The sequence below is a fragment of the Melospiza melodia genome, chromosome 21 (assembly GCF_035770615.1).
Source record: "Melospiza melodia melodia isolate bMelMel2 chromosome 21, bMelMel2.pri, whole genome shotgun sequence".
Taxonomy (NCBI): Eukaryota; Metazoa; Chordata; class Aves; order Passeriformes; family Passerellidae; genus Melospiza; species Melospiza melodia.
Window position 1 is genome coordinate 6,849,582 of NC_086214.1, and position 23,705 is coordinate 6,873,286.

Genomic DNA, 23,705 nt, shown 5'->3' on the forward strand with positions numbered 1-23,705 from the left:
CAAAGGCAGAGAGGCACAACCAACTGTGTGTCCTCAGCTCCCTTGTCCTACAGGAAGAAATATGGGGATTGAAGCAGATGGTGGATGGTACGTGACTCTGCCCAGCAGTGCTGATCTAAAAATGTCCAAATCTGATGGAAATTTGGAAGTTTATGGCTGACCTTTCAATCTACAGTGGATGGAAAGAAAGACTTAAAAAGAATTTATTTCCCAATTTCACTTCTACATCAGGCCTTTCTCTGTACTAATATGAATATTGAACAATTTTATGTTCAAGCTTTCAGTTAAAAAGTGCCCTTCAAGGATAGGCCATACTCCACCATTAGATTTTTCTCTTCTTGCCACTAAATAGTACTTGGCTCTAATTGAGCAGGAAGAGTCTATTTTCTGTTAGCTTGGAAGCAAACTCAAGAACATGCAAGTTTGATGGGAGACCTTCAGCCACATGTAAGACAAAAGGTGCATCAAAAGGTGAACATAGCCACACTTCTCTCAACATGAACTGAAGGTAAATACTCTTTTTCAAACCTGCTGCATTTGTTGCTGAGATTGCCTTGGCTAAAAGTTGCCAGGATTGCAGTGGGGCAACTGTGAGCCCCTCCCCAGACCCCCCTTCCTTTACTGAAGAATCTGCTAAGCTTTGGAGGTTGTCAGCTGTCACCTCCCTATAACTGGACATTTTACCCACTCAGGTCCCCAAATCAAGCCATGAATCATCACAGACTGGTTTGGGTTGGGAAGGAACTTAAAATCCATCCAGTGCCACCCCTGCCATGGGCAGGGACACCTCCCACTGTCCCAGGCTGCTCCAAGCCCTGCCCAACCTGGCCTCGGGCACTTCCAGGGATCCAGGGGCGGCCACAGCTGCTCTGGGAATCTGTGCCAGGGCTTCACCACCTTCACAGGGAAGAATTTCTTCCCAATATCCAATCAAAACCTCTTTCAGTTTACAGCCCTTGTCCTGTCCTCCATGGCTTTGTAATCCACGCTGCTGCTGGATATTGAGACAATGAAGTTCTAGAATCAGGCTCAACAGGATTAATATTTGTAATTTCTTTTTTGTTCATTGAATTTTCTATGTGAATACTTGGAATTCACGATCCTCTTGGCAAAATACTCTTTTCACCAGTTAAGGATCTGTTTCCCTCTATTTCCTCAAGAGCAAAAGGATGTTTGTGAGTTTTATCTCACAGGTAAGTGCTCCAGCTTGTAAAATGCACCACCAGAAGTTTTTCTCTGAGTTTGGAACCTGTTGCCCATGGATTCCCTGCTGGAAATGAACCCATACTGCCCTTTTTCCCAGGATATTGTCCAGCTCTGGGAAATGGTATGCAAACTATGCAAAGCCACCTTGCTGACAATCTCACAATAGAGGGTCAGCCATTATTTGAAAAAATAAAAATAATGACAGATTCCCTCCTGTCCCAACAATCAGATACTGTGTTGTGCTGATAAAGAAATTCCACTGAGAGAAAAAGTCAGCTAAAATATTTTTATTCCATTTCCACCCCATTGCTGTAAAAATGGAGGAAGAAAACTAAATAAACCAACAACAAACTTCCCATTAGTTCCCAAAAGTCACACATGAACCAGTAACAGGGCCAAAAAAGAATCTAATTCCTGCAACTAATTAGTCACTGCTCACAATATTTTCCTGTCTACATTCCAGTCAAGGTCAAGAACTATCATCATTAGCAATTTCAGATCCATGTGAGTTTATTTCAGAGAAAAGCCATAAGGAGATTGAAGGATCTTTGTGCCACTTACCTGCCCAGAGGAATTGCAAAGTAGAAAACAGAGAGCATCAGGGTCCTTGTGTTTTTGGTGAACAGGTCTCCAATGATGGTTGGTGCAATAGTTGAGTAACTCGCTTCACCAATGCCAACCAAACCCCGGGACAGCACAAAGAGCCAGAAATACTGAGAAAAGAAATTGAAACATTAGCAGGTCCCCCCTTGGCTTTTTTAATTCAGGATGGACAGCAGTCAGTGAAATACAAATTCATGTGACTGGAAAATGATGCTCCTGTATGCATTTATTTTTAGAACTTTATATTTATTATATATTTTTGGAACTTCAGAGCTGTTTCATTTGTCTTTTGCCCAGAAGAAAGGGACGATAATTTTTGTGAAGATTTATAGGCATGAAAGAAAAGTAATAATAAAACATTTACTCAGTGACATTCAAGAACATTTCCTAAAGGAGGCAGAAGACCCCCAGTTTGTTGCCAGATCCCAGCTCACTCTTGCTGCTTTGGGAAGGCCTGGGGAGGTGGGTGAGTGTAACAAATCCTGCTCTGGGATCCAGGAACAGCAACTCCTGCTGAGCACAGCCATCCTCCCCAGCGTGCCAAGGACAGTTCTACTGGGAAATCCTAAAGGCTCTGCAAAGTTGGGAAAGAGTGGAACCTGAAATTCCCCAACTGAATGTCCTTCTTCATTGAAAGCTATGGAGTAAGAGAATCTTTTAAAGGTGCTGAGCACCCATCTCACTCCACTTGCCTTGAAGAGCAGCACACACCTCCCCAAAACTGTCAGAGGTGACCTGAGCTTTACTGGGAAGCCAGGAACATCCATGTCCTCTATAAGCAGGGAATGACCCAGAGGCTCACAGGGCAGGGGCATGCAGGAGGCATTCAGCTGCCAGGGAGCACCTGCCTGTCTGGCTGAAGGGCAATCCCACAGGGAATCGGGGTATATTCAACCCAAATCTGACTCCATTCATCCAGAATGATGAATATTATATTATATTATATTATATTATATTATATTATATTATATTATATTATATTATATTATATTATATTATATTATATTATATTATATTATATTATATTAATACTGATAGTGGAACCCTGGAAAAAGTTAAAGATAGAATCTAAAATGTTAGGCTTTGTTCTTTCCCAGATCAACTGCACCTGCGTAAGCAGTATGGTAAATTATATAATTGTTAGATGTGATGATTGTTTAGTAATTAAATGTAATTATTATATAACCATAAGAAGAATAGTGAGAAACTGTGTTGGAAATTCAGAGAGGGGCTAAATTTATGTATACAATAGAACAATATAAGTTTAATAATTAACATGAAAGTTATGTAACGATAGAGTATAAAACATGATCGTTTCAGATGTATGGTCGGAGTCAGATTTGGGTTGAATATACCCCGATTCCCAGAGCTCTTAATAAAAAGCACCGCATATAATCCCCCGTGATTATGTGTTTTTGAACGCTAACAATACTATACTAAGACACATACTAAAGAAAACTCATGACTGTCTCCAGACAGTCAGGACACAGTTTTTTCCAACTGGCCAAGGAAACAAAACAATCCTCAGCAAAATCCAATTGACAAATCACTTCAGGTAAACAATCTTCCTAATATTCCACAGGTGCAAAAACAACAGGAGCAGCAAGTAAAGATAAGAATTGTTTTCTCTTTCTTCTCTCTGATCAGAGAATGTGAATGCCACAAGGATACACTTCACATTCAGCACAACTCAGTCTAAAATGGTCAAAAAGAATTTGCTTATCCAATAGGAATTTTTTAATGGCCCATTTCAATCAACACGTTCATGAACTGTGAGGACCTGATTTTCAACCTAAGCTCTTTCAGTGCCCCTGCAGTTTTCTGAGTGCAGGCTAAGACACAATGCTTTGATGCCTGAATACCAGATACATGAGAACAAGCAAACTCTCAGCCATCTAAGCAGCTTGAGCTACACCCAGAAATAATTGCAGGGACAGAAATGAAGCAGTCACTGCAGAAAGTTGTAAGCACAGGGAAATCTATTTCTACAAATTTAACCTCTATAAATCCTCAATTTGCTGTCATTATTCTGCAGATCATTTGTGAGAAGAACAGCAGGGATTTACACTGAAGGAAGGCAAGCTTAAATTAGATATTAAGAAGAAATTCTTCCCTGTGAGGGTGGTGAGGCCCTGGCACAGGGTGTCCAGAGGAGCTGTGGCTGCCCCATCCCTGCAAGTGTCTAAGGCAAGGTTAGATGGAGCTTGGAGCAACCTGGGGAAGGTGTCCCTGCCATGGCAGGGGGTGGGATGGGATGAATTTTAAGTTCCTCTGTGATTCTATGCTTATGATGTGTCCTTAACCATGAAAGTGCTTTGGGAAAAATGAGCAATTACCAATTCTCCTTCTTCAAATAGGAAAAAGACAAGGAAATGACTGATTTTGTGCCCTACAGCAAAGCCAAGCTAGAGTCCAAGTCTCATTCACAAACATGGAAAATGCCATGCAGACTCCAAGCCACGTGTCTCAGCCATAAAAACATCCATCAGCAGACAAAAATCTACCACTGACACGTTTGCATTGTTCTGCTCACCGTAATCCCTGGCTGAAAAGAACATTTTGAGAATTCCAACAGCCACAAAAAACCAAAATACTTTCGTGTACTCTTCACTTCCTCATATTTTGGTGTGAATTGTGGAGCAATATGCATTTTCTGCAGGAATACAAGTTCCTTGTTTGCTGGCAGGGTGTGTGCAGTGCCGCTCACATTCATGCATCTCCCACAAGCTGCACATACGTAACTCACACACGTGGGTGTGAGCAGAAAGGGCAATACCATGACTCAAATGATTTAATTTCTGTCAATTTCCCAATGCTCAACCACTCCACTGCAGAAATATGCTGGCAGTCATTGGTGCACAGGTAACCAATGTATTTTGAATGAGCAACAGTATTTCTAACGTGCTGAAAGGCTTAGTCATGCAGAATTAGAAAGCAGGGAGCTGCAGGCTGGCTGTGGTTTCTGAGGAAGATCTGGATCCCAGAGAGGGTGACAGGCAAAGTAGTCACCAGCCTGGGATGAAATGGGCAGTGTCACCTACAATTGAAGAATGACAAGTTTGTAAATGCACTGGATGTTCCTCAAATTGGAAATACCTACAGAAAAATGTCACAGTTTTGTGCTCACCAGCTGGTATTGCCCCCAGTGAATGCACTGGGTAGGAATTTCCTCCAAACAATGCTGTGAGAAGGTTCCTCTTACAATCCTTGGGCAAAGCAGGAAAGCTGTGCCAAGTATTCCTTTTGTGGTAGAGTGACTCATTTTCATCAATACCATGGAATCAGATGCCCAATACCATGAAATCATCTGCAACAAGTCATATCCACTCTTCTCTCTCAGTTCCTCCTCAAATCCCTCTCCTTGGTTTATCCCATGCTGACACACTCCAAATATCTGTTTAATATTTAAACTATGTTTTTTGAAGCAGTGGTATTCAAACTTAAGTAATAAGATTTTTACTTCATCTGGGAATAAAAGCATTCTTAAAAAACATAATCCACATAAAGACCTGAATAGTATTGCCCTTCTGAGATCAGATATTCAAGACTACAGACCATCCAGCCATCTAGTTGTGATAACTAGATTAAACATACAAAAATCTAAAACAATTTAGGGAATCATTTATAGTTGGTTCTATACTGTGCCTGGTTTTGGAGCTCTATATCTAGGATTAAAGAGCTAATTCCTCTTCTTACCCGTTCTTATGGATCTTTGGCTAGCATGGATTCTATTGAAACTCATATGATAAAATTATTTTGCTAAAATGAGCTGGGACCCCGATCTTCCATCTCTAACCAGTCACTCAAAAATTCTGTTTTAGCTGTCTCTGAAGAGGGACAGCTGGGGAGCTCCCCAAGGCAAAAAGGGGTCCCATCCATGACAGGCCTTGTCTGTTTGTTTTCCATATAAGAAGAAAAAAATACAAACAACAAAACAACTCTAAAATTCTAATGCTGCTGCTCATTTGGACCACAGGCGTTCCATGAACCACTCAGAAACTGGTCCCAAAACCACTCCACATGCAATACAGACAACTGCTATTTTTTGTGTACATTTATACACATACACCCATAGAACATCCCTTTTCCTCTCCAAATGTATGAGGACATGACAACCTGCACAAACACATGGCAAAGTCAGATATTCCACATGCTGAGGGAAACTCTGTTCTCCTCCACAGCTGGAGCAGGACACCTCTGCCATTTCCTCTGCTCTGGATTTTCCCCCCACTGCTTTTCCATTTATGTCCTACCTCAGGGTTCTCAGGAGTTTAATGAAAGAAAAAGGGCTGACACCAGCTCAATTCTGCCAGTGCTCAAAAGCAGAACAGGCAGCTCAGACTTTAACTGAATTTCACTGTTCCCCAAGCAGAAATTGATATATATTGAAGAAGCCAGTTTCTTTCTATATGACTTGGTAACTCTGCTGTAATTTGTCCATCTGTGCAAGTAGGTTTCTGGCAGGAAAACTGAAAATATCTGAGTCAGCTTTCAGGACCTGAACTAATTCCTTCCCCATAGGTTAAGCCCAGCAACCTCAACACTTATCAGCAGTGTTTTATGAAATGAAATGCCTGAAACTGAAGTTTATTTGAAACGAGCTATTAGGGCAAACAATTAATTTGTCTTAAATTCTGGAAAGCAGTCATATCAGAGACAGTCTGCACCTCCATGAGAGCTGCCAACATCTGGTTTGGAGAGATGCAGAGGGTTTTTTGGGAGAGTTCATAGCCTCAATCCCCCTCCTTGCCCGTGTGCCAGCCCAAGGTGCAGCTCCCTGGCTGTGCCACTGGGGAGGGACACCTGGGCCACAAAACCTGCCTGCTACCAGCTCCAGGAGCAAGTCAGGGTGCAAAATTTCCTCCTGGAACTCACAGCAGGCAGGTTGTGTGGCTCAGGGCTTCCAGTCCCTTTCTCCACCTTGTGTGGCTGGTGAGACACAAGCCAGGGAGGATTCCAGCACACAATAAACCATCAACATATGGAAAGAATGTTGGCTGCAGAGACCCAGAACTGCCACAGCCTTGCTGGGAATTTCCCTTGAAGAGATGGCATCACCAGAAATTAATGCATGGAGAAAGCACTCACACCTGTGAATGGGAGGTACAAAGGGTCAATGGGTGTGCTCTCTTCTTCCCATATCTCAAATATATAGAAGGAAAAACAGCCTCTAGCCATAAAGGAAAAGAAACCCAATTCCTCAAAATAGAAATGAGTTTCAGAAGGGATACAAATCCTTATCCCTTGGGGATGTGCCAATAAGGAATAGAACATTCTACCTGCCAACTTCTACATTTCTCAAACTATCAGCAAGCCACAGACAGCAAGAGTGACAGATCATGGGGTCCAAGGGACCTGGTCTCATTACTGTCACCAGACACTAGAAGCTATGGATGTGACAATCCTTCCAAAATTTACATCTGAAAAAAAGCTTTCATGGTTGGAGTTAAATATTTATAATACACAACCATTGACTTGTTTAGGTTAGAAAAGACCTCTATGCAGATCAGATCCCACAGATAAAATGTACAGTGTGGTTTCTATTCACACCTTCATAGTGACTTTGCTCTCAATCTCCTGCACACATAAATGTTTGATGGCCTAGGACACATGACTGGCTTTAATCATGTTTGGTGAAACCTCCTAATTATACATTTATCCTAGTTGTATAGACCATTCAGGGAGTAATATGTGTTTTAAGAGGTCTAATTACAGCTTGAAGTTCTTTCTCCTTTTTTAATTAGCTAACAAAAGGAGTAAAGCCACTGGGTCTTTAAAAGATTATCTGCCAGTGGTAAACCTATAATCTGCCAAATATGTGTACAACTCTGAGCCACCAGATTTACTGTCTAAAGAATCATATGATCCTTAAGCTTTGTTTATTAAGTATTTGCATTTGAATGTGGAATAGCTTGTAAGGGTCTCAAGAGAAGCTGAACACATGCTGCTTTCAGCTGAGGGGCACATGGACTGAGGAGATCCCACAGACAGAGACACTCCAGAGTCATGAACTCCTGTGTGTGCACAGCACCAATGCAAACCATGTTTAAATCTGCTGTTGCTGGTCTAAAAGAAGGATCTTTTATACTGCTACAGCACCTGCACCCTTCACTATGAGAGAATGCTGATAACTCCCGTGGATAATGCATTAACTGATGTAAAAGAGGACTCAGTACCATTAAATTCCTCTTTGAGCTGAGTTTCGCCATATTTTCCTTCTTTTATTTTATAAACATTATGCAAAAATCAAGAATATAGAATCAGGGCTTGCATCCTTTGAAAGAAGATGTGCATGAAGTCATTCCTACCACAGGCAGCTGGGGTTGTCACACAGAGCCTAAAACGTGGTGAAATGACAATAAACCAAGGAGAAAGCATTGGGACTGCCCTGATTTCCCTGAGTTGCACTCCTGTATTTCTCCAGCTGGCTGAGCCTGGCACTAGGCAGTCAGGGCAGCACAGCAGTCACAAGTGATCAGCTGGATAAATCTGAGACACTGCAGGAGTGTTTGATCAAAGTAAAGCCCACAGGGCTCGAGTATCGATTCAAGGGCTGCACAACAGTGGCTCCCTTTGGCAGCTGCACTCACCGGCAAGAATTTGCCCTCCTGGAGCACACCCTGCATTTTCTGGCCAGGCAAACACCACTTCCTCCTCTGCTCCTGTAAGGTTCCCCAGCACTCTGCAGGGTTTAAATGGTTAATGATGACACACCACACCTTTTGCCAAAAGATGCACCATTAACTATGAGGTAAACCAAACCAGGAACCTGCTCTGAGTATCGGGGTGGTGACTAAGAGCATTGACTCCTGCACAGTCACAGCTCAAATTCCAGCTCATTAGCTGAGAGCCACCGAAGAGCTGAGCACTGGAATGACATTACATATTTGCTTAAACATGAAAAGCTCCAATTCTCACAGCCCTCCCAGGAATGAGGGCTCACCTTGAACAATATGAGAGTTTCTAAGTCAAACAAGGACACTGACATAGCACGAGAGACAAGCTGACATTAAACAATGAGGTTGGTGTTTCAAATTCCATTCTGTGCCTGGGTGGATGACAAAGGCCACAGCAGAACAGATAAGCTTAAATACATCTTCCAGCACTGTGCACCCCTAAAGCTTTAAGAATTTTGCATATATATAACCAAGACACCTGGCTTCCATCACTGGATGTAAGTTCTGGGCACAAATACTTGATGGGAATGCTATGTCAAATCTAGATATGAAACTCAAAGTTAATGCCTCACCTTTTCAAACATCAGTGGTTCTAACTCTTCTCTAATAAAAGCAGAATAAATATTGTAAAGAGCCAGAGAGGAACTACATAGTACTGGTGAATTTGTTCCATGCCAATCCTGAAGAACATGTCCTCCTGTCAAGTTCAGCCCAGATTTTTAAGTAACTGAATATTCATTCCAAATTTTGGCCATCTGATGTCTACCATCTGGGAGATCTTTGAGCAGGAACAAAGGAAGATGAATTTCTTTTTCTTTATTGACAAGTAATCTTACCTAATCCCTCACGGGAGTTGCCAGCCAAGAGACAAAAATACAAACCAGCATGAGGGCAGAACTGTGCACTGAGATGTTTTGTGGATCAGTACTTTCCTCTCCTGTTCAGGGGGTGGCTAAGCACTGGTTTCAGGATTTCCAACAACCAAAGGGAGGGGGTTATGCTCAGTCTCTGGGTGGTACAAAGGCACCAGCAGGGCACATGCTCAGGTGGAGACTGGTTGGAGACAGGCTGATGGGTTATCAGCTCTGAGTCAATGCTGACAGTTATCAGTGTTTATCTGTTTGCTGTAGAGATACCAGGGCACTGAGAAGTTCATGTTAGAGCTACCTGTCAGATAAATCTAATTATGAACCACCCTTCTCACCTCCACCAAGAGTTCTCCCCTTATCAGCCCCGAGTCCTGCACCCAGGGCAGAGGCACTGCAGCTGCTGCTTCTTCTGCCATTTATCCTCTGCAGGGAAATGATTGGGTTTACACTCCTCTTTTCTTCCCTCATTGTGTGTGTTATCTCTCACCCATGCCCTCTTCTCACTCCCCATCTCTACCATCACAACCACTTTGTAAGTCATTACTGCACACAACATTTCCCAGAACTTCTATCACCACTGGATTCTAGTTGAGTTCTACAGTTTCCTCCCTTCAAATGAAACTCTTGATGCTGAGTCCATCTTCCATCACCATTTTTAAACTGCTCTTCTCCTTTGCAAGCACTCAGAGAAGAAGAGAATAACTGGGACTGGGAGGAGTTTTGGAGATAGTCTGGTCCCTGTCCCCTGGTCACAGCAGGACCAACAACAGAATGTCCAACTGAATTTTGAGTATCTCCAAAGATGGATGGGCCACAGCCAGGCTGGACAACCTGTTGCAGTGTTGGACCATCCTCAAAAATTGCCTCTTCTTATGTTTAAGTGAAATTTCCAGTATTTCAGTCTGTGCCCCTTGCCTCATCTTTGCACTGGGGACCTTTGAGAGCAGTCTGGCTGCACCTTCACAGCTCCCATCAGGTTTCAATGTACACCAAAGCAGCACTATGGCCTCTGTGGGGACAGCAGCACTTCTAGAGTGAGGATGCCACTTTGACAAAGGTAAAGTATTTAAATTCAGTTAAATCCATATGGCAGACACCATCTCACATTTGCTGTGTCTCTGCCACGTTCACACCAGCCAGGTTTTTCTTCACTCCTTTTCCCTTAAGCCTGCCTGGCATAGAAAGCATACTAGTTTAAATATTTATGTCTGGCAAAGGATGCTTCTCTTACCCAAAGAGCCTCCCCTCAACTCTCTCAAACAGGTCACTAAAATTCAAGTGCAAATGCCCCAGGCTTTCTTCCTTCAAGTGTTCACAGGTTTTATTCCCACATTCACATCAGTTTTATTCACATGCATTTATTCCACACAGGCTGGCTGGAGGTTATAACTGTGTTACAGATGAGACCACACCAAAATTTAACAGCAAGCTCTGATTTACCGAAACCTTAATGCATTTGATTAATCATTTCCTCAAGGGCCAATACTGAAACCCTTTGCATTTAGGATGGACTTATACAACAGCCTCTAAGCAGGTCTGATTCCTCTGCAGCATCCATTTACACTTTGTCAAACACTTCCAAACTTCAGCTCATTTGGATGCATTAAGTGTCTCACTGATTCTCAGCTCTGAACACCTCACCTTTGAGCAATTCCCTTTTGGGAAAATTCATCTGCTACTCAGAGCCCTAAGAGGAGAAAAGAGACTACAGCAAGCAGAAAGAGATCAAAATACATATTTAAATATAAAAATGAGCAAGAGAGATGAAGCAAAGTCCACTCACCTTTGCTTTGATTGCCTCTAGTATTTGTTAATGGCTTTAGTTCTCCCAGGTAGCCTGTTCAGGCACACTTAATAGAATGTGGAAAGTTTTATTTGGGAATGCATTTAAGATTCTGGCTGATTAAAGCATCCCTATTTTATGAGATTTATATTATTATTTAGTATATAAAAATAACCAATAAAGACAGTAAGATACTCCTTTTTCAACTCATCACACCCTTCAATCAGCAACTAAAGTGTTTAACAACTGCAAACCCACAGGGAGGCTCTAAGGTAAAAATGTTCTGGAGATAAAAAACAAACCCAAAGGACCCTGGAAGTAGCAAGATTCCCCCAGCTCTTCTTCCACAGAGTTGCTTTGTGCTTCATAGGGACAAAAACCTGTGGCAAGTTTTTCTGAGCTATTTGCAAATGCTGAATTTGAAAATCCCTTTCAACACTAAAATTGCAGTGTCTGAAATCCAGGTTCCCATCACTCTCCTCCCTCCAAACTCCAAAGCTGTGGCAGTCCTGAGGGAATCCTCTGTTGCTTTTCAGTCATTATTATTATTTTTGGGCAGCACAAAAAAAAAAAAAAAAAAAAAAAAAAAAAAAAAAAAAAAGAAGAAGAAGCAAGCCCAATTCCCATTCTCCATCTCATTAGGGAGTGTAATTACGAGACACTGGGTGATGAAGCAGCACCACCAGGTCCTGATAATAAACTGAGTATAGTTTCAGCTCCCTAACTGAAGGGCTTTTCATTTGATTGATCTCCCCATGGTAAAAATGCTACAACATGCAAATGATTGGATTTACATTCTCCTCAGTTTAGTTTCTTGGTCATTAATATTGGATTAATGACAGGAACCTGGGATGAAATTAGGAGGGAGGTACCAGGTTACTCACACACCAAACCCCATCCAGCAGATGCAATGTTGCTGTAAAATAGACCTTAAAGAAAAAAGCTGATGTTCAAATAAATCACAGGGTTTATAAAGAGCCTCATGTTCCCAGTGCCTGGTAGAAGACAGTTAAAACATTTCTTTTCATCCCTGGCTGTGGTGTAAGGCCCAGAGGAGTCCATGGCCCTTCACAGGGCTGAAATAGTGGTCATTTATCCCTGTTACAAAACCATTACACCAGAATGTATCTTCCAGAAGTGTTCCCCTAAGAACATTGATAGTTCTGGGTCTGAAGCAAATGGCTGCATTTTGTTCCAGATCTGTCAGGTGGGACACACTCACCAGCACTTGCCTCCAATATCTCTGGCATTAGGCACCATCACAGTTTCCTTCCTGAGATGTGCAAACACAGCCATAATCACTAAAATAGGGACTGGAAAAAATACAATATATTTTTGCAACTGTGGAAACACTGCAAGGTTTCTGACAGACTCAGGTTCCCAAATGCAGCTGGAATATGGGGAGGCATTCACTGAACCAAAGAATATTCACAGGCATTAATGGATTACTGTGTCCAGGCCACAGATGAATCAAACCCTAAATCCAAGCAATAAAGAGATGCCAGATTTTTCAGAACAAACATTTTGAGGCATTGGTACTTTTCACTAACAACATCTGCCCCTCCAGTGATGCCTACAGAAATGTGTGAGACCCAGCCTCTTTAACATGATGGGCTGTCTTGGCTCAAACTCTTTGGTTTGGACCAATTCTTCAGCAAAAATTTAGTCAAATCCATCAGGATGGATTGGGGATTCTTGGAGAGAACAACCCCATGTCCCTATCCCTGAAACCACTGCAGAAACTGATTTCTCAGCACCCTTTGAAAAAAGCTTCATCCAACTGACTGAGACACCCAGGTGTGAAAACTTTCCCTGCACTGGACCCATTTTCAAGTTTTGAGAGTTCATGAAGGACACATTTTAAGGGACTCCCTCAAGGTTTAAATTAAATTCACACAAAGTTACAGTCCCTGCAACTTTTCCCATACTGTTGGTTCTGCTGATTCTTGGCATATTTTGCTTTGCATATGCTAAAAATCAAGTACACCAGCAGGTCAGCTCTTGCAGCAGCTTTGCTGAAGAACCATTTAAATCATTCCAAACTCTGATTTTTGCTCCTGCTTTCTGTTTTCACGCTTCCCTGGGCTTGCTGACTCAATCAAGATCCAGAGGCCTCCAAGAACTCTGCAGAAGGCTGAGCTTGCAGTGTGTTTGGCCCATATCTGAGAGATGCCTCTCTTCTAGCATCACATTTCCAGAGAGGAAGTGGTGCACCTACCAATTCCTTCTACTTTGGAGTTACTTCTTATTCATGATCTTCCTTGAACAGTTGTCATGTTCCTTTTTGAAGTGTTATTAATTGACAAGGTTTTGTCGTGCTGTAGCTTAATTTCATTCTTTAAATCCAGCCTATCTGACAAAATGACAGCCTATTAAACCACACTAAACACATTTGGATGTTTTGTGACTGTCTTCTCCTGAGGCTTCATCACTCATGTTTTCAGATTTGATGATCATCACCACTGCCAGGGATTTCCAGCTCAAAATCTATTAAGGAGGGCTGAGATTAGTACTCTAATTTGACTTATCTGAATTGCAAATGCAGTGTTTTGTGTAGCCTGGGAACTTTATACATTTAAAAGAAATGTCAACACTTCAAAAGACTAATTTAGCACCTGGTACTGTAAAACATTTCCCTTTTTCCCACTATTTGCACATGACTTAGAACATAATGGTCCTTTTCTCAGCCTTTATGCACAACCCAGGAGGCCAAGGCTGTGTGGCCATTGAGGCAGCACTTACACTTCCCAAGGAGTGACTGATGCATTTGGATCAGCAGGCAGCCAAAGAAAGGCTCAAATCCATACTTTAGCATCTGAACAGAAGGCAGAGCCTGAATAACACATTCTCTCTCTCCTGCATCCTGTTTTTCAGGACAATACACACAACCTTCAAGAACCATCCTGCTAACAGAAAGTTTAGGTTTGTTTGCAGGCCTCCTAATGAGCCTAACCTGGGATGAATGGATTGTTTTCTTTGTGAGGCATCATTAACCAAGCTCTGCTGAAGCACTGTGCTCCCTCCCAAAGCATCAGCTCCAAGAACACCATCCAGAAGCTGCCTCACATTTATCCATGCTGAACACACATCAGTTACAGCCTTCAAAAATGGAAACATTTCTCCAGAGCCATATCTGAGCATCCCAGTGGATCATGAAGGCACACATTCTATCTACACCACCAGCTTGGCACCCTCTCTGTACCCTCAATACAGCTAGCTGGGAACTAATTCCCAAAATGACAGGACCACCCAGGCACTGCAGCAGTGACTTGCTTTGCCTTCTGAACTGGTCTGACCAAGCCAGGCATCCCCCAGCATGCAGCCATGGACCCCACACCAGGAACGATGTTGTGTCCCTCAGGCCACAGCGCTATTGCAAGGATCCTGCCAGGCTGATAGGAAATTTAACAATTCCCTTATATTTTAATATTTGCTTGGAAACTCACATGCAGCACTACTACTTTTTTTTTTTTTTCCCCATACCAACTGATTAAACCCCAATCTATTTAAGAGCATTTTCCCTTTTTTCCATTCCTTCAATGTTTTGAATAAGGTTGAGCTTAAGATACTGTCATAATTATTTATAAAACATAATGCTAAAGCATTATAGAGATTTCCACTTACACAGAGTTAAGACATAAGACATTATTTGTGTTCCATCAGCATGCCCTGGGGTTAGGCCTCTGCTGCAGCATGACAAGCAGAATATACATTTTAACAGACAGCACAAGAAGAAGGAATGTTTCCAAGACACACACAGCCTGGAAATAAAACAATCATGCCTTCTTCCCTCTGCCTCCTCAGCAAATAACTGGCCCAGGTGAGATTTCCTGCTCAGGCACAACAAAAGCAGGACAGGTGGAATGTTACATTGCTTCCACACCATCCATCAGCTGACACAGCAGATGAACTTTCCTACTCTTCAACCCAGATACTATAAATTCAGCTTTCTGTAAAAAAATGGGACAAACCTGTAAAGGTCTTTGGCCTGCAAAACTCTTTAATGCACCATGCTGCTGTCTCTAAGCATTTCCATGATCCAGTGAAACAGCACCAAATGCGTGTGGATGCAGGGTCTGACTCAATTGCCACAGACACACAAAAGGTTCCCACAGGCCTCTAAAGAAGGAGCTGAATCAGAGCCACAATCACAGAGCCTGTGATAATGGTTTCAACATCTTCCAGTAACCCAGATAACAAAGAGTGCTCTCAAACAGGACAGGCAATCACAGAGGCCCTCACTGAGACCCTGTGCACACCAGCACTGAGCTCTGAGCCTGTTCCTGGGGGCTCTCCCAGCACAAACCTCTGCTCACCTGCTCCAGACAATGCCTGAGCTCTGAGGGGCAGCTCTGACACCTCAGTGCAAGAAACTGAGCTGGGATCACAGCCTCTGCTGCAGCACTCACTGAGTGAGTTCTGATACCAAGCAATGGAAACATCTTTCATATCCACAGTGTTTGATTTAGATACTGTATAATTTCAGACCAATTAGTGTCCTAACAAGAGGTGCAGGAAGCACATTTGTGGACACACAGCTGCCCACAGCTGGGGTGATTTGAGAAATTTGAATAGGACATGGGGCCAGACTGACCCCACCTGGGGGGTGCATCTTGATTGCTCTCAGGTCCCAGAAGGGAGAGCAAAACCATTCCTGTTCCAGACACCCTGCAGATGGGAAACACAATGTGTGGTGGAGATATTCCTTATGATAGTTACTTGAAGTTCATTTTCCCCATCACAGGGATAAGCTTCCTGAGTAGGCTTTGGATCTGTGCTGTGTCTCTCCCCTGGCAGCCATCACCAGCTGTGTTTTCAATAACTCTTCCCAAATGCTTCACAGGTACATGGACACAGATACTGGATGGAAAAACCCCAGCACTGAGCAGAAAATACACTTCAATTTCTGATAACACCTTTGAAAAGCTGCCTGCTCTCACAGATTGGCTTTTTTGGGTCTTGTGCTCTGAGAACACCTTAATCTAGTTTTCATTTATAGTTTCCCTTGGAAGAGTGACAGGTACAAAGGGACAAGGTAAGAACATAAAATGACCAGGAGACAAACACATGACAGTAATTCTGCACTCTACAACTATTTCATTTATATAAATCTTTTCCCAGTGCTTCCATCCTTGGTTAGCAAAATCTGAGGGAACATGAGGACCCAAGATTGAAGAGTTCAAATCACTGCAGTTGTATGTGCAAGAGAAGATGTTCTTAGAGAAAAACAGTTCCTCCAATACAAGTACTCCAAATACAGTATTGGAATCAGCTGTGCTGAAGATGATAGCACAGATACCTGGAACATCTTAAGATACCCAGAACATCTTAAGACCAGCTCAGTCAGTGCTCCATTATTAAAGGAATAAGCAATAGTGTGTTTTTTCCTACAGTACACCTCATATAATCCATATTAAAAGGTGTGAGATAGTGAAACTCACAAAAGCACTTGGAAGGAACAGCAGGTGCCTTCTTGCTGGTGAGGGGTTAAAGAAATGGTACCTTTCAATTTCCACATGGTGATGCTGGGTTAATGGCTGCACTCCATGATCTCAGAGGTCTTTTCCATCCTTTACAATTCTATAATTCTAAAAGGAGCTGTGGGAACTATCTCTCTTTAAATTACCTCCTTCAGACAAACAAGAGAGGGGCAGTGGGGCAGAATCAGTCCATACACAATTCCACTCTGCAGGGTAGAGCAGAGATGAGAGCCCTTACCCTTTCCCTCTCTCACTGGGACTCCTGAGCCACCCAAGCCCAGCCCAGCACCTCCTGCACCTGGCACCAGTGCCCTGTGGGGAGAGGGAGCTCTGACAGCTGGAAGGAGAGGAGATGCAGGGATTGCCACATCTCATCTCAGAGAGCAGAGGCCATGCAGGGGGCTGGGGGTATCTTGTGGTGCAGGGGCACTGGGGCAGCACAAAGGGGCAGAAGTGCAGCTCAGAGGGATTTGGGAGCAGACACCCCCCACACAGAGAGCACCAGCACCCACCTGATGCTGGTACCAGCAGGCAGCATTTCTCCTGAGCAGTCTAGCAAAGGCCAAGCGTGCAGAAATCCAAATGCCAGCAGCACTTGCTCACCTGCAGGGCTCCTGTGCCCCATCAGAGCTGGCAAACACAGCAGAGCCAGCCAGGAGCTGTGGCCATGCCCCTCTTTGGTCACTGCAGCATCACCTGTGTGACAGCCACAGGGCTGCTGGAACTGCCTGTGATGGAAGGGACTGGATGCACACACAGCTGAGTGCCCAAAGCTGCTGGGAGAATCCCTTCTGCCTTTTCTCTACAAGAGAGTTCTGCTCAAAAATAACAGGCTGGAACAGTAGGATATAAACATCCCCAGTAATTCATGGGGGCTTCAAAGACAGCATTCAGTCTCCTTACATATAAAATGTTGGCTTGGGGATTTTAGTTTTGTTTGTTTATGTTTTTCAGGCTGTGTATTTATCTAGCACAGTGGAACCACAGGCACAGGAGCTGTATGTTTTACATTACAACTCCTGCTGGAGCGCTTAAAACTAAATCCTTTTTTTTTTTCCTATAGTGAATCATCGTGTGTAGGGGGTGGCTGGATTATATTTATGCTTTTAAAATTAACCCAGCTAACCATTTGTTCCATACTGCACATAATTTGTTGCTTCTCTTTTAGAAACTCCTTGAAAGACAAGTTTGGAAATAAAAATACATCTGGCAAGTCTGAAAGACAGGACTTGAGCAAGCACTGCAAACTAACTGCAACTCCACCGTGGACAATTTGCTTCCTCTTCCAGAAATAAAACAAAATAAAAGAAAAAGAAAACAACACTAAGAGAAATACCTATCCAGTGGTAAATTGCAATGGGAGCAAAAAGGTTTTATCTTGTCAGCTATATCAAAGTCTTAACAGAAATATTTACCAAGAACTGGAGAATTCAAAAGCACATTCCTGGTTTACCTTGTCAGTGCTTTGCTTTTCCATTTCCCAATTTTCTGGCTGGTGTTTCCCACCAAACCCCATTAGCACAGCCTGCCCTGGGTGCTTGAGGCACTGCTGGACTCCCAGCCTGGGGGAGCAGAAGCCTTGGTTCATTTGTAAGCCAGCATGCCTTTTATACAGAATTATGCTTTATACAAGATATTTACATGGACACAGCAGTATTTCAGAAGACTAGAGAACAGTCTGCAAATTTTCATCTCCAAGCTCTTTCTTGCTTTAAGATAGAGGTGTCTCCCCATAGGGGAGAGGGATCCTGATGTCCCAGAGGGATCTGCTGAGAGGGGCTGGAAGTTCAGCACCAACCCTAGGGCTCACCTAAGACAATCTGCTGCTCAGACAAACCAGCTGAGAACATTTATCATGACTAATGGATGTGGATATCCAAGCAGCCAGAAACAAACTCTCCTGATAACTCTCCTGATGATCACTCCTGACAACCAGGCTGGGTCATATTAAGCTGTTCAGAAAGAGAGAAATGGTGCAGTTGGGATTACAGACCCTTCCCAATGACATCCTGGAATATAAACCACCTCAGGGTGATCACCAACCACAGGCAATCAGGCACTGTGCTCATGGAAATGCTGCCTAGGGAAATAAACTGGTTACTTATTATTAAATCAGAGTTTATATTGATACAGAGGAATACAAACATATATTTAGCTTTTTGTGTGGTTGGAAACACATCTGGGTGAAGAAACTCTATGAAGATTGTGCCCTTGGTTCATTACTTTGGGATATGACTCTATGCCACACAAAACCCTACTGATTTGTTGTTGATTTATTACAGTTCATGAACCAAGAACCAGCAAGTGTTTCCCCAAATGCCTGGCAAAAGCCAAAAACAACACAAGAAAGGGTTTTGCAGGTGAAAGTTGTGCTGGTAGGTGCAGACCTGAAATAAAGTCAGGTTTAAAGGGAGAAAATCTCTAAGCAGGTGTTGGTAATTAGAAAACAAAAATTAAGACACACCCATTATTTATTGAAGCTTCCATAAATGGAGTTAATTTAGAGATATGTCTAAATATGTACCAACTTTACCTGATTTTATATTATTGAACAAGTTTGTTAATGGTTTCTTAATGGAACTTTTATTTTAAAGTGCTAAACAGTGCTATAGAGCAGAAATGTGCAAGTACCAAAGCAGAGGAGGCCTCATGTCTTATCTTTCTATAGAGAAATTCTGGACTAACATAAATCATCAAACAACACTAAAAAATGAGCTTATCAATGTTATCTCAGTCTTACTACTTCTGATTATTTTCTTTGGTTAAATTTATCATTAGATATTTTTATCCATGGAAACAGGTGTATTTATGGAATCAATCTGTGATACAGTATTTATTTGGTTTCTTACTCTGATTTCTTTCAAAATTAATTTAAGCTCTCATGAACAATAACCAAACTTTTAAGCATGAGCTGTCCTGTTAGTATTTTGCTATGCGTGGAATTCATGCATTGCTGTTTTCTATTACCCCCTGTATGCACTGGAACTACCCTCAGATTTTGGCCTGATTTTCTTTTGCATTGTGAGAGCCTATTATCTAATTATTTAGTACCTACCAGCAGATAAGACATCAATTCTTCTTTTTTTTGACAGACATTATTCCATTATAGGAACCCAGAGATACTTGATAATAAATAACTAATGATATTTTAAAAAGGCAGAGCTCTCTAACAACTGTCTGCATGGCACATGTATCCAATTCCTGATTTATCTGCTGATTTTCAGTTACTTTTTTTAACCCAAGCAGAATAAAATAGCATTTAGACAGTATCTTAGATGAGCTTTACTGCACTCCAATCCCTTTGTGCTGGGACAGAGTTAATTCGGGTTAATTTCTGGCTGGGACAGAGTTAACTTTCTTCCCAGTAGCTGCTATGGGACCATGTTTTAGATTTGTGCTGAGAACAGAGCTGATAACACAGGGATGTTTTCATTGCTGAGCAAGGGTTAGACAGAGTCAAGGTCTGTTCTGCTCCTCAGCCCCCAGAGAAGGGCTGGGGACACAGGAACTGGGGGGACACAGGAATTGTGGGGGACACAGGAATTGGGGGGGATACAGGAATTGGGGGGGATACAGGAATTGGGGGGACACAGGAATTGTGGGGGACACAGGAATTGGGGGGACACAGGAATTGGGGGGACACAGGAATTGGGGGGGACACAGGAACTGGGAGGGACACAGGAATTGGGGGGACACAGGAATTGGGGGGACTCAGAAATTGGGGGGACACAGGAATTGGGGGGGACACAGGAATTGGGGGGACACAGGAACTAGGGGGGACACAGGAATTGGGGGGACACAGGAACTGGGGGAGACACAGGAATTGGGGGGGACACAGGAATTGGGGGGACACAGGAATTGGGGGGGACACAGGAATTGGGGGGGACACAGGAACTGGGGGGACACAGGAATTGGGGGGGACACAGGAACTGGGGGGGACACAGGAATTGGGGGGACACAGCTGACCCCAGGGACATCCCAGACCACAGGGCATCATGCTCAGCAGATGGAGTTGTGGCAGGACAGTAGGACAAATAAGAATGAACATGTGTCTTTCTGTAAATTTGTTTGTACAATAATCATTGACTCAAACAACAGCATTTTCCATGGCTTCCTTTAGATGTTCAAATTTTAGCCAGGAACTGACACACTACCAAAGAGCTTCACAAACTGGGTGCCTTCAGAGTTCACCAGCTCTGTAGCTGCTTTTGGCCTTTGTTAAGCTGTCTCTTCCCATTTGCACTCCAGATCTGAGCTGTGTGCTGTGCATTCTATTTAATTACACAGTGACAGGATGCATGAGGCACTAGGCCCCATCAAAATGTGAAGAAAGGCAATCCCTGAGGACAGGGATTCTGCTATTCCTCCTGAAAGGCTGCTCTTTCTCACCTAATTCAGGATTTTTGGTGCTGCCACATAAAGGAGTTCTCCTGTGTCAACTTGCTCCTTCCAGCCCTGTGTTCTCATCTCAACTTGCATGTGACAGCTTCTCTACTCACAGATGTTTTACTACTGCTTTTATTTGTGCCAGCAAAGAGTTTTTGATATTTCAGCTCTCTGTCCTCCTTCCCAACAAATACCTATACTGTCTTAAAAGGAAAAAAAAATGTTGATAGAAAAAGCAACATTTTACTCCTCAAATGAATCCTAGACAACAAAGATCAGGAAAAATGCCTAGATTAAAAAAAAAAAAAAAATAGAAAAAGCTCTTCTCTGACCCTTTTAGCATGTCAGGAATTCACCTTGTTCAATGTGGCATGTTGGAGAATTTTGCTCAGAAATGGCTTATAGAGTTTTGTTCAGACATGCCATAATCATATACAGCTGATGGAAAAGGCAGCTGTGAGGAGCAAATTCTCACAGCCTGTTTCTGTAAACAACAAAGTTTCTCAGGTACATTTCTGTAAACAGCAGAAGTTCTCAGGCTGTTTTTTCATAACAGGTAAACATTCTGTCCTTGGCTGGTATGGGAAAGCAAAAGTTGACAAACATGGAGGTCTTGAGAACTTTCAGAACAGGGTGAGAAAATAAATCTTGGTTTCAATAACAAACCACAGGTATTGAAAACAAAAGGAGGGGTTAATGTTTAATCTGTAACCTATGATGAGCTCATAGGTTTTGCAATATCTATGAACTTAATTAACACTGTTATAAAATGTGCTTGGTGGATCAATAAATCGGAGTTCGATGCTGATCAGAGGATGGGTCGTCTCCCTTGGCTTTCTACAGTGGCATGTCTTCCCAGTTAGGGCTCAGGGCTCCAACACGGGCACCAAAGTGGCAGGGATAACATGGGAAGCTGGATTATTCTTAGGACCTTGCTCAGTGCTGCAGCCACTGGTAGAGAACATCCTTACAGCAGCTGCAACATCTTCCATTGCCTCCCGAGCCAGTGACAGGAGCTGGGCATGACAACTCTGGATTGATAGCTAAGTCTTCTGCTGGAGTTGAGGACTACAGGACAATCAGGACAGGGGATTTTTCTAAGTATTAGGGTGGTTTTTGTCAAGATGGTCTTTGGGGTCCAGAGTTAGTACTGATGCATATCCAGGATGACTTAATACAGGTCTGGCTATTTTGATCTTGTCTCTCTTATGACTTCCAAAACATTGGGGTTTGGATTCCAAACATTTGCTACTGCCACTCTGAGCCCCTGTGTACAAATAACCATTTATATTAATCCCTGAACTACTTCAGCTAATAAGCCCCAAATCCTTCAACTGAAATTCAACTCTGAAAACATCAGTCCAGTTCCAGTGCTCTCCCACTTCCAGCTGTGGGACCCAGTTGCAGGGAGATCAATGAGAACCTAAGCATAAATATATGTCTGCAACACAGGAAGTGTTCATAAGAAGGTCACTGGCTCTCTCTAAAATGCTTCTGTCTTTGGGCTCTGATCAAAGCTGCTTTTGCAGAATGTTATGAGAAACATTTAAAGAAAAAAATTAAAGAGAAAACAAAAAAAAATCCCTTCTTTATTTTAGATGAGACACATTCTTTCTCTGGAAAAGGTGCTTCCTGGCCAAGGGTAACCCAGAACAATTTCCTGAGTTAAAGGCTTCCACTTTTGGCCATATGCATCTTGCTTTAGAAATGCAGCAACAACCAATCCTGGTGAAAGCCACACTGACATGAGTACCACTGCCTGCTTTAAGTGGAAACTCTCTTTTTTTAAAAAGTGAAGAGCATGCGGGTGGGCAGGATGGAGAAGGGTGGAGAGGTTTAGCCCCTGGTTGTCATTCTTTAGGTGTGACCACAATGCTGCAATCCCTGGAACGCAGCTGGACAGAAAGGATGAGGAATGCCCCTGCCTCCCTTGGGGAAACCAGCCTGATGATGGCAGGAGCTGGGATTTACCTCTGCAGGAATGTTGCCACCTGCAGCAATTAAATCTCTGCTATAGTATGATTAAACAAGAGGATATTTCCCCCCAGAAACTGCCAGATCAGTGTTTCCTCCAAATGCCTCTGACAAGAAAATGAATGCAGTGAGGAGCGCTCAGAATGGGGCACTGCAGCTGTCCTGGGAGCAGGAGAGGGAGGCAGAGCTTGACAAAATTAGGTGAGCCTGACAACTCCATCACCAGTTTCCCCAGATAAATCCTTTGAGAAGTGTTAAAGGAGCTGAAACTGTCTGATCTCTGTGTTATCATCCACTTTCTCTGCCTTGGTGGCCAGACACCAAAGTGCATCTGTAAAACCACTGCTGGATGCATTTTGTTATTCCACATACCACGAGCAGACTTCCTAACAAAATCCAATGGCTGCAGTTACATATCAGAAGACAAAAGAACCACTGTGTAGCCATGGATTCATTTTCCCCAGACTTTTGTAAAGCCTTTTAAAGCTTCTTTAGGATCTCCCTCAAAACAAAGCCCTTATGTCAACAGAAACTCTTGCTTAGATATGCTTCATCTGTTCCTTTTTATGAATATGCACTATCAAAGGGTGACAGCTTTCACAGTTAAGCAAACACAGTTACACAGAGCACACTTCTCCCACAAAAGGTCAGATAATACAACATGCTAAATGTTAAATACACACAGGAGGGATGTGTTCCCCTTGAGCACACTGCAATGGGGAGTTAT

General features: G+C 42.8%; 1 protein-coding gene across 2 annotated transcripts in view; it reads right to left on the reverse strand.

Annotated features, from left to right (window-relative positions):
* Positions 1-23,705, reverse strand: part of LOC134427620 (sphingosine-1-phosphate transporter SPNS2-like) — a 137,107-nt gene that overhangs the window by 51,134 nt on the left and 62,268 nt on the right. For both annotated transcript variants that reach the window (XR_010030207.1, XM_063173626.1), the window contains exon 4: positions 1,768-1,919. Coding sequence is in view for 1 of the 2 variants with exons in the window: in XM_063173626.1 (XP_063029696.1) it covers positions 1,768-1,919 (152 nt within the window). In the remaining variant the exon portion in view is untranslated. The remainder of the gene's footprint in view (positions 1-1,767; positions 1,920-23,705) is intronic.